General features: G+C 35.4%; 1 protein-coding gene across 3 annotated transcripts in view; it reads left to right on the top strand.

Annotated features, from left to right (window-relative positions):
• The window catches only part of PEX1 (peroxisomal biogenesis factor 1), a 44,978-nt gene extending 33,048 nt beyond the window's left edge, over positions 1-11,930 (top strand). For 2 of the 3 annotated variants that reach the window (XM_039357687.1, XM_039357686.1), the window contains 5 exons: positions 685-861; positions 3,263-3,493; positions 5,059-5,256; positions 7,627-7,757; positions 11,589-11,930. In XM_039357687.1, the coding sequence (XP_039213621.1) occupies positions 685-861; positions 3,263-3,493; positions 5,059-5,256; positions 7,627-7,757; positions 11,589-11,670 (819 nt within the window). In that variant the 3' untranslated portion in view covers positions 11,671-11,930. Of the gene's footprint in view, positions 1-684; positions 862-1,321; positions 1,389-3,262; positions 3,494-5,058; positions 5,257-7,626; positions 7,758-11,588 lie in introns of those variants that run through there. The other variant, XR_005558464.1, reaches the window with a different exon arrangement.
• The last annotated feature ends 421 nt before the right edge of the window (positions 11,931-12,351 follow it).

Genomic DNA, 12,351 nt, shown 5'->3' with positions numbered 1-12,351 from the left:
GGCTTTGTAGATACTAATAGTTTTAAATAGTGTTCAAAAATTAAGCCTTAGTATTAAATATTTTAACTGAAAATTTCCATGTTCTCCAAAATCTTATGAATTCATTTAAATTATTCCTAAAATGTGTCACTGTCACAACACCATACTCTTAACATTTGATAAACTAATTGAAACATTTTGATTTCCAGATTTATACCAGATCTTTTCAATTGGGTTAGGCTCTGGATAGGCCATGCTGTGTTCTTTTATCCAAAAGTGTGTTTTTAAAATACAGTACTGTATAAATATTCTTACATATCATCTTTAATACAGTGCATCACAGGACAATATTGACATAAATGGAGAAGCTGCAGTAGCATATATGTTTCTAAGTAGAGACACAAAGTTTAATTTCACTCACTAAACATTTTGTTTCTGTAAGTAATATTGGGGATGTAGTCATAAGAAAGAATGTTATATCTTGTCAGAATTTTAAGTTAAAGATTAATCATTCTTATTTAGATCTAGGTAAGCTTTCAGTTGAGAAAAAAAAAATGGAAATGTTTTTACGCTACAGAATAAGTCATTTATTTCCTGCATCTTTCTGTATGCTACAGCAAAGTCCCTTTTCCTAGTAGTTGACAAGTATTTCTAAGGATAAGAATCCTTTCTTTTAATAACAAAGTTTCTTCTAATTTTCTAAAGGCTTCCCGATATGAGATTTTAAAAGCTCTGAGTCATTCTCTTCCTTTGGCGCATGATGTGGATTTTCAGTATTTGGCAGCAAAAACTGAGCATTTCACTGGGGCAGATTTAAAAGCTTTATTATACAATGCCCAATTAGAAGCAGTGCATGCTAACGTGAACTCAGCTTTGCCCCATGTAAGTATATTGAAATATTAAAAAATTCCTTAGCCTTTGGTTTATAATTTCTAAAATGAGGCAATGGTTGGGAAAATCTCAAATATATAGGAGCCAGAACATTTAAAACGTACTTTAAATGTTAAGAACATTTTGCATTTTTAATATTTCCAAAATATTATTTTGATTTCCCTGCACTGTAAAATAGTTATGAACTCAAGGTGAGTATCGTAAACATTGGCTTTGAAACACAAATTTCATACAAATTTCTATGAAAATTCCAACGATTTAAAAGCCTCACTCATAACTATTTTTGTACTGAATATTGTTCCACCGCTTAAAGCACTGAAAATATGCTGGCAGTAGAGTTGAAGAATTTATTGCACAGCAGCAAAACATAAAACATTTCAGTGACAATGCAATGTGATTGTATTCCCTGATTGAGATATTTTCCCTCCTTTCTGGGACTGACCACATACAGTAGTGTCTACAAGGAGCTCAAAACAGGCAAGATGGCAGATGGAGGTTTGGAGTTTGGATCCCATATGGTATATATACTGTTGATTACATATTATATGGTGAATATAATGCTTTTTTACTGATGTGTATTTCTGTTTTAGCTTTATTTAATAATGGGATTTCTTGATTTTAATATTTTCTTTCTTAGTCACTTCAAATAAATATACAAATACAGTATACATCTTGCCAGCTTACCTATTGAACATTTATTTTCTTGTTGCTTTGAAATGTTTTGCTGCTTATTCAAGTAGCTTCTTCAGTCTGAGCAAGTGGCTCAGACTGAAGAAGCTACTTAGATAAGCAAAGAAACCAACAAGAAAAAAAGTTCAGTTGCCATGAATCAACTTCCAGACTATTGATAGCTATTTACAATTGTTATGCTGAATGATATTCAAATCTGGCATAGAATTGCTTTCTAACATATAAAAATTAATATATACAGTACATTAATATACTTATTTTATTCCAAATTGTTTATAGCTCTAGACGTTTATCCAATGTCAAACTGTTTGTGTACGTGATCTCCATATAGTTTGGTCAGTCTTTAGTCCAACAACTTAATATTCTTTTTTAAAGAGGAGGTTAAACATAATTAAAAATAACATAATTTGTTTGGGAAATATTATTTACTATTTGGCGCTAAAATTCTGAGCAGTATTATTTAGTACAGGATATAGAATAAAGAGCAGAATTGTTCACTATTAAATCTCTAAGCGTGCTTTTCTGCTAATTTATCAATCCTTATTGCTCTGCAATAAACAGACACCTAGTTTTATTCAGTATTTGAAAATTCACCAATTATCTTTACTCTGTTTGCATATTATAAATAAATTCATAAATGTTTATATTTTCATTTTTCTAAATTTATGGAAAATATTTTAATCCAAGGCAGGTGTTTTCTTACAATACTTGCAAAGGTTTTCATATAAAATCAACAAGTGCTGAACATTTGATTTTTTTTTCTAATTAAAACCTAGTTCATGCTAATTAAGAAGACCCATTGATATAGTCAGATATTTCTGTTTGATATACCTTTTATCTGTGATTTGATCATAAGATTTTGAAGGCAATTTGTAAGATTGTTAAAATAGAATTAGCAATTGAAACTGAAACAGCAATAACACAAATCATACCAGCAAAGAGGAAAATGTAAAATGCTCAAACATGAGCATTTGTATTTAATGTTATGGTATTCATGTGGTTTTTATGTTTTATCATTGATATTGATTTACTTTTTGATTGTGAGCTGCCCTGTGTTTAGTACAGTATAAGATGGGTGGCTATATAAATGGAATGAATGAATGAATGAATGAATGAATGAATGAATGATTTTATCACCTAGTCCAGGGATCTTCAAATTGGGCCCTTTTATGACTTGTGGACTTCAACTCCCAGAATTCCACAAGTCATAATAGGGCCAAGATTGAAGACCCCCGACCTAGTCCAAAGCCTAGAAGGGAAGGAGGAGACCATTGTTTCTTAGGGAGGAGATCATATGTTCTAGGACAGTGGTTCTCAACCTTTTTAATGCCGCGACCCCCAACCGGACGTAAGTCGAGGACTATTTAACCGGTCGTAAGTTGAGGACTACTCAACTGGTGCAGCACCGTTTGCAGAATGGGACTTTTGGTGAGCTCAGCAGGGCAGAGACAGCCTGGACAATTCCTATTGGCTTTTGAAAGCCAATAGATTTAGACTCTATTCAAGAGAGTCTATTCTATTGGCTTTCAAAAGCCAATAGAATAAAAGGGAGTAGCACAGCTAAGGAAAAGGGGGAAAAAATGGCGGACTGCGTTGTTTGGCGACCCTCGTGAAATGGTCATTCGACCCCAAATGGGGTCCCGACCCACAGGTTGAGAACCACTGTTCTAGGAGATTCTGATTTTATTTATTTTCTCCTCAGGAGACAGGTTCCAGCTCAGATAGTGATCTTAGTCTATCTTCAATGGTTTTCTTAAACCAAAGTAGTGGGTCAGATGATTCTGCCAGAGATGGAGAAGGAGGCTTGGAACAATCATTAACTTCCCTTGAGCTGTGTGACTTGCTTCCTGAGGATCCAAGGTCTAACATCTATCGCCTTTACTTTGGCAGTTCCTATGAATCTGAACTTGGCAATGGAACTACTTCCGAAATGGTAACTTTTGCACTTTGCTTAATTGCTTGTTTTCCCATTGATTTAAAAATCATACAATTGATTTGGAAGGGATATTTAATTTATCCAAATAAAATTCAGGTTTCCTTTTTTTGGAGTGATAAAATAAATAAAAATAATTCCATGTGTATAAAATCAACAGAAGGAAATTTGAGTTTGCTTCTCTGGATCAGTACTTGTTCAAAAAATTTTGTATTCCACTCAACACTTTGCATTGTTGGGACCAAAAAGTTGCATATTTTAAAAATCAGTAGACCTTTTTGTATTTGCACTTTTCCTCCTCAGCTTCTATTTCATTTTAAAAAAGAAAGCTCCGCATTGAATCTGTTTCCCTGAATTGTTGATTGAAAAATGCTGTAACATAGAACAGTAATTCAGATAAAGAACATACAGTATATCAAATGCAACAGGGGTCTCCAATTCCCGGGCTCCGGTCTGCTGGGAACCGGGCCGCTGAAGCAGCAGACGAGCATGCAGTGCTCCATTTGCATAAGCAGCAGGCATGCACATGAAACCATCCCTCCCCCCCACTACCATGGCCTGTCCACAGAACCAGAAAGGTTAGGGGCTGCTGAAATACAATTAGGATTGGTCTTTTCCTAGATGTTTGTGCTATACAATGAAAATAAAAAAACTATACAAAAACTGTGATTAAAAATATGGATATCACTATGTATACAATACTAGTTATCCAAACTAGTAAGACAATGTGATATTATGATCCCCATTGATTATATTAGCACCTTTAAGTGCATAGATAGTACTAATACAAATAACTTTCATTATAGACTTTTAAGTAAATTTAAAATCTTGATCAACAATCTTTTCTAGCCATCACATAGTTCTATCCAGCTCTTTTATATCTTTTCATAGATAAAATAAATAAGTTGTTCTGTTTGACCAACTACAGTTGCTTTATGCTTTGAGCAAAGTGGTGAGAAATTAAGAAAGTGAGTTGTTTCTTCTTGTCTTTCACTGTTTTTCCTATTCTTTTTGTCCTAATGCACTCTCTGATATTTCTGAATATGATCAAATTATCCAGTCTCAGAATGCTCCTCTGTTTCCTACCCTGCAATTTGCAAATTCAGCTGACCCTACTCTTTTCCTTCATTACTTTTTCTGTAATAGGAGGTGATCTTTGGTATTGTAGTGCCAAACCACATCAAAACATTGAAAATCTCTTCTAGAAGACTCATCCTGGAATGAGACAACCCTAACCTCAGAATGGTCAGATTAGTACACTCTGGGAGAAGAACGGAGTTCTCTTTTGGAAAACAGAACATTTAGGCACTAGAACATTTAAGATTTACATTTTTTTGCTTAACTATTTCCTGCAAAAGAATATAAATATAATATATTTATATAAATATAAATCACATATTCATATTTTAATTATTTTGCTTAAAAATGAGTAGTTGGATAAAACATTTCCAAAAGCTTGTCTTACTGAATATTCATTATGGTAAAACTTTTATTGAGATATTAATAACTTAAATGACAGGGCTAACTGTTTTTAATGTATAACTTTCCCCTTCTTCTCTCCATAGAGTTCTCAGTGTTTTTCAGGATCAAACTCCATAAACTATGAATTAACCAGCCTAACTCTGAAGGATTTAGTATCTTCTCAACCTTCAACCTTAAGAACTACTTTACAGGAAGGTTTCCAAGAATTTAATCAGGAACAGATAGAACAACTCAGGGCAGAAATCAATGCCATCAAAGCTAACTACAAAAGCATGAACGGAGTATGTGAAAAACTATAATTTTCTTCTCATAGAAATATTTTTATTTATGGTGTTACTATCTTTGAGTCTGTAATTACAGTAAAACCATGGCCTAAACTATGTTTTCACAGCTTCAGTTTATAAACATGTTATCTTAATTCAGACATTAAAACAAGCATTTAAGACTGAGCATTTGTTACTCATAAAGATTCAAATTAGTGTAGTGTATTGACCAAATAAGAATTGGAATGTCTTTGAAGTGAGGGAAGAGGAATTGTCTGCCTTTTAATGTGGCTTTAATTTTTTCTTTCCTTCTGGATCAAATTATTTGTTCCTTTGTTTTTCTTCTCTACTTCCCTTTCTCTTCCCAGTACAACATCTTTCTATATATCCTATCTCAATACAGCTTTCTTCCTTTTCTTTGTCTCTGCTGAAATGAGAAAGAGAAATATGTGTGTATTTGTATGGTTGTATGACAATGAGGACAGAAAATTAATATTTGTAATTAATTGACATCACCTAGCTGAAACTGACAGCTATGCAAGATCGTATCAGGTTAATAACTGAAACGGATACTGGTAACTTCACAAATATTCCATGTTATTTCATTGTTGCCAAGGAAATAACATGGACTATTTATGAAGTCACAAAGAATCAGGGTTTACTCAAAGAATTTCTTTTTAATTTTAATTATTTTTTTTGTATTCACCCTTCTTTTGGGGAAGAGAGTTAAAAGTAGCTCTTGGCAGGCATATATACATATACATGTGCAAATGTATCACAAGCATATATTTTCTCCATGATTGCTGTTCAGCTAGAGTTGTCAACCCTAATTTGATAAGATGGATAAGCTGGCTATTGCACAGGAGTTATTTCATAACTGTGAGGTTTGTCAACAAATATCCTGTCACATCAGGCCATCATATAGAATTCTCAGAAATGTTCAGAGGGAGTATTGAGTAATCCCACCTCAGCTGCCCATTTCACCTGGTCTCACAACTTTACTTTAGTCCACGTTGTCCATCTGTCCTAGTTTTTAAATTGGTTCTCAGTTAAGAGCTAAGATAACAAAAGTGCACAGATATTCAAAGAACAACTATTCATTGACTATTTTTCAACATTTAACCCTTATCTGGGCTAATAATCCAAGATATTTTTCAGCCTAAGACAAAGAATAAAATACACATTTCCCACTTCCTTTCAAAAATATCCAACCTGATTGCCTTTTTAAAGTAAGATTCAGCTACCAGTTGGAGTACCACTTGTCTCTGAATATCTACCAGAAATAAATGCCTTACTCTATATCAGACATGTCAAACACAAGGCCCGGGGGCCGGATGCGGCCCGCGAAGTGGTTTCATGTGGCTTGCGAAGCCATCCTGAAAACAGTGAGGGAACGGCCCCCGCTACCTTGGCCCTGGCCCAGGCCAGCTGGGAGCCAATGTACAATTTTGTGGTGGCCATCTATGCTGAAACACATTCAGTCTTAGCTCCACAAGACCATCTGGAAACAGAGAGGAACCAGTCCCTCCCGCGTCGGCCCTACCCCCTGGGTGCATGCTGGGGAGGTATCATCCTTTGTGAGAAATGAAAAAATGGACCATGCCTTGGCACTTGCCCCAGTCCCACCCCCTTCTGCCAGATCTGTCCCAGGCTCCCACAGGCACCCTTGATGCGAATGATGTAGAGCTGGCCATGCCCACCCTTAGGCCACACCCACTCCATCCACGCCCACCCAGTAGGTCGCACCCACCCTAGCCACACACACCCCCTGAGGGCAACCGCAATGCTGATGCGGCTCTCAATGAAATTGAGTTTGACACCCCTGCTCTATATAATGATGAGACTGGTTCTTTTACTATGTATTTTCAGTTCCTAGCCAACCTCCCAAATATAATATTTCTAACATGCTCATCTCCATAGTTAGGCAAGAATGTTATTTTTTTCTGTAGCTCTATAAAATTCAAGTATAATTACCTATATTGCACTGAAAATGGGAGTGACTGCATCAGTGAAATGGTGCTGATAATGGAAAAATACATTTTTAAAGGTGGGGCACTTCTTAAATAAATGCTAAAATTAAAAGGAAAGCATAGTTTGGCTACAAGTGCCTTGACTGTAGTGCTACTTGAATCACTACAAGATTATTCAGTGTCACTTTTATTATCATTATGGTAGCTCAGGATAAAATGTTTAGCAACTTGCTGTCTCTAGTATAAACCTGGATTTGACTATAACATTTGGAAAATATAATCTGTCTTAAAACCATGTTTGGTAGAATCTTCAAGCTCAGTTGTCATTATCAGGCGAATTAAAAATTTAGTTTTTTTTAAATATTTAAATTTAAAATTTTTAATACATTAAAATATTTATCCTTAATTTGTTTTCCAGGAGGAAGGTGCTACTTGCATGTCATCAGTAACCAAGAGAACTTTAAATATTACTCAGATTCATCTGATGGCTGCTCTTGAAAGTACAAAGCCATCCATTAGTCAAGAAGACTGGAATAAGTTTGCTGAGCTGTAAGTATCTGAGGAACATATGAATTATTCTTTTTAATGTTGTCTGTAAAAACTCTGAAAAACTGATTAATTTACTCTATTTCAGAAAGATCAGAAACATATTTAAGGATCTTAAAATTCACAGAAAAATATGCATATATTTGTACACATACATGCAAGGACAGACACCAACTCTTGTATAGCTTTTCATCCTGTAAAATTGATTTCATGGTGGCACAGATTATGATCACTGTTTATTATACAATATATATAGATTCAGTGTTTTGTGCAAGGTTTGACTAGAATGTTTCAGAGAATCTAGGCAAGGGGACAATCTTCCTATCAATTTCTCTTGTATAGACATTCAAAAAATGTTCCCATTGTATTCTCTTCCACTCTCAGAATAGCAGAACTATGAAGGCCGTTTCCTTTCTTAACATTTGTTATTTGTACGTTCAGTCATTTTTGGCTTTATTCTACAACTTGCATTCTTTCTTTTTGCCCTTGGGATGTGTGTGTGTGTGTGTGTGTGTGTGTTTTAATTACATGTGGACTTTGTCTTTCATCTGTTTTGCTTAGGGCCTCAGAAGTGGAGTAGAAAGTGCTCTAGCGGCACTGAATTAATAATGAACAGACATTCCAGCTGTATTTTATACCTTATTGACTATTGTTCATTTGCAAAGCTTTGTTTTTCCAATACCAAGAATACTTGTTTGGCTCATGTTTCTGATTTTGTAGCACTGTCAGTGGATCTAACTAAGTTGATATTATCTAGTTAAGTTTCAGCAAATTCCATCCTTAAGAATGTTTTCATAATTATTGGTGGAACATATAATAATTTCACTCCATTGCTCTTAAAATTTTGGATCTCAATGATAGTAAAGTACAATAAATCCTTGGCCATTAATTTGAATGAGATTGGTATTATTCACTTAGTTTTTAAGTATTTATATTAGATTTAACATACAAATACAATATAGATAAGTAATCAAGATTTTAAATCTACCTCCAAAATTGAAATCCAGAATTTGAAAGTTAGATTAAAGATGCCCATGCACCCCTATCAATGCTATTGCTATTAAGAAAAGGATCCTACAGATATCTGAGCTGTGAATATTCTGGTTTTGTGAAACTAGAAACTATAGAACTGAAAAGTCCATTAAAGCCACGAGGTCTAGTTCCCTGCTTAGTACAGGAATCCAGTTGAAGCATCCAGGAAATACGACTATCTATTTCCCTATCTGTGGTCCGACTAAATCCAGTGGATGTAAGTCTTTTACCAATCCACATTTTGGACTGTTGTTAAAAAGTTTTTTTTTCCTCCCAAGATTCAGTTTAAATCTACTTTCCTATAACTTAAATATATTATTTCTGTACTCTTGGGGAGAGAGGGACAGAGAGCAGGACTTGGCTTTGTTCTGGTGACAGCCTTTCAAGTATTTGACTAGTAGTGTTATCATATCCCAAGAACTGGACCAAGCTGGATATCAACTATCCTGTAGCTCTGCACTTGATTTCTGCAGTTTGCATCTTCTGCTATCTGGCTATCTTCATTTTACTAAATAGCCCATAAATGAATCTTAACATTTTATCATCATTGCTCTAGCCCAGTAATGGCAAACCTTTTAGAGACCGAGTGCCCAAAAACTGGCCCCGACCTGCCCACCCCGCCCTACCCCACCTGCCTGCAGGGCCACTCATTGCCTCCAGGACCCACCGCAGATCACCCAGGCAACCCAGCAGTGCCTTGGCAGCTACACCCTGTGACCCTGCCCTGCAGCATCAACTGTGCACGATGGGGGGTGAGGGCAGAGTCTTGTCTATGCTGCCTGGCTGCAATGTCCTTGGCTGCGCTGTTCCGTGTGAGCCATGCTCGGGGACAACTCTCCTCCAGGGGGGCTGCTGGTGAGGAGGGGGTCGCGGGGAGAAGCAAGGCTGGGGCAACGGCACGTGTATCCACAGAGAGGGCTCCGAGTGCCGCCTCTGGCAGCCGTGCCATAGGTTCGCCACCACTGCTCTAGCCAGTTCTCTTCGCCTTGAGCTAATTATTTGTGACTCAGAAAGTTAATGTCAGAATCTCTCTAGGCCATTGCTATACTGCATCTGTAAAATATTGTTGCTTCAATGGATGCATAACATTGACTTTGATCTTCAAGATGGCACCATCCCAGTGGGTATTTGCCCCGATAGTCCTATTTTCCTCTAACCAGTTGATACTAATAACTTTGTGATCACTTCCTATTACTTGAAAACTTCCCAGACAACCAATAATTGTTTATGTTGATACTACAACCTACTCCACCTTCATCAGCTATTCAATTAAGCTATCTCGAAAACTGTTTTCTTCCATTTTCTTCTGTGCTGCTGCCGTTTATTCTCCAGTGCTTAAATCTGTTGGTTTTGCTTTCCAGGGCACTGATAGGTACTTTAGGATTGGATATGACAGAAACCATCCATGGAATTGGAAGATTGTCAGTTGTGCTGCAGTTTTGTTTCTTGATTGATAGGCTTACTGTATCTTAATGTAGGATATTAATGATCCTTTATTACCTACCAAGATATCCAATATATGAATATACAGTATACGGTCATATATGACAGCCCCTTTCTATGTCAGAAATTAAATTGCACTGTCTCCAGATCAGTGATTGGATATCTAGCCACTCCATTAAGACATTCCTTGCAATTGACCATGTTAGGATTTCAATTATACTGAAATCCTGGAAAACCCATCAAGTGGGTTTGCTGATTATCTTCCTGTACTATACTGTCATCCCTTTGAGGTATGCCAGGTGAGGGAATAATCTCCACAGGAAATGCTCTGTTCTTTATTGATGTAGGTTATAGTAACACAATTTTGAAAGCCAAAGAGAATTAAGGAAGAGCTGGTTTGCATTTCTTTCTTCATTCCCAGGGTTAAAATTAAACTTAAAATTAAGTTTTGCTCACTGTCCAGAGTCATCTTAATAATTCTTTATGTGCATAAAAAAAAATCAGAGCATACTATTCAGCTGTAACTCTCATTCTTCATATTGTCACTGAGCAATTGTGCCTTATTAATCAGCATGTACTGTTGCTTAGTGCCTATATAATAGTGACTCTGAGTGCTGGAATATTCTGATTGATATTCTGAGTAAATTCAGAACTCATATGAGAGGCAAACACTGCTCAGATGTTCTCTTAAATATTAATGGTTTCATATGAGCAGTTTGTCTTCTTCAGTTCTGGACTCTTTTGAATCCTCTTTCAAGCTGGGATGATCAGTAAAACCATAGAAATACTTGGAGCCAGACTCTGCTCTGCTATTCCTGTGAGGAGGGCTTTGGTTCCCTTCATTCACAGTTGCTATTTAGCGATGACAGACAGTTATATTTCAACCATAAAGGTAGTCCTCAAATGCAGGCCAGTTGCCAAGTACCCAAAATATGGTAAAGTGACTACAGGGGCTGTCAGAATTTTAAGCCTGGGTCATAGGTAGTCCTAGGGAAATCTGCCAGAACTCCAGTCCTAAATCGAGGTGACTTGTATAATATTCTAGCTTCAGCTCAGATATTTTTTAAAGTATCAGCCCTTTTCTTTGTAACGTACAATAATTTTGATTATTATTTTATGTTATATTTTTACTATTTATTTTTTAATATTAATTATAATGAAATATTTTTATCTACTCTGGATTTCTCAATAGAAGCTGGAAAAAAACAGTAGAAACATTTCTGTGACTTTCAAAATGCAACAGCAATTAATTAAAAATAACCTTGGACTGGGTTTAACCTGAACCATTTACTTCATACAGCATATTCTTCGTACTAATATGCTCCTGTTTTCTTTCTTTTCTTTTCATTCTTTTTCAAGTTATGAAAATTTTCAAAATCCAAAGAGAAAAGAATCCAGTGGAGCAATTTTCAAACCAGGACAAAAAGTAACATTAGCTTAGCTGCTGTTAAAGTAGTAGTAATCATGCTTACTAGTAATTTTCTGGCAAAGTGTTTATTTGTTAAATTGTATCTATGAACAGTCTATGTTACTATTAACATTTTAAAGAACATTTGTTTACTTGTTAAATTTTATCTATGAATAGTCTGTTACTGTTAATATGACAAAGAACATTTAATTATTAATTATTTCATGATTATTTTGCATCATTATTTTCAAAGTATGTTTTACTGAAAACTATTAAAATCTTTTGAAATATTACTTTTAATTTGTATTTAGTTTTTTTCTTCTGGGGGGGTTGGGAATTTTGGCTTAGTCATTCTCTTGCTCTAAAATTAAACAATTTAACAACTGGCAGACTTCTTTGAATAAATAGACTTATTGCATTTAAACAAATGTGTAAATGAAAGCCTAATTCTTTATCAATATTAAAAAAAATATTCTAAGCAATGGCTTTCTAAATCAACTCACCAATTTTTGTAGAGGGCAGATTATTGTAATGGAAGACTTTGAATACCTGCTGAAAAATTGATTCATCCAAGAGTGAGGCATCTGACAGATCTTGCTGACGATTTCATTTTTCAAATGAAAATAAATTTAGTCCTGTTTATCAGGGAATATTTGGTATGTATTGAAATTATCAGGCTCTTTGGATGAAAGCAGTTATGCCATGTTGGTAGTT

The sequence above is a fragment of the Crotalus tigris genome, unplaced genomic scaffold, assembly GCF_016545835.1.
Source record: "Crotalus tigris isolate CLP2741 ecotype Arizona unplaced genomic scaffold, ASM1654583v1 scf7180000018940.2059657, whole genome shotgun sequence".
Taxonomy (NCBI): domain Eukaryota; kingdom Metazoa; phylum Chordata; class Lepidosauria; order Squamata; family Viperidae; genus Crotalus; species Crotalus tigris.
This window is presented reverse-complemented; position numbering and strand designations above follow the sequence as displayed.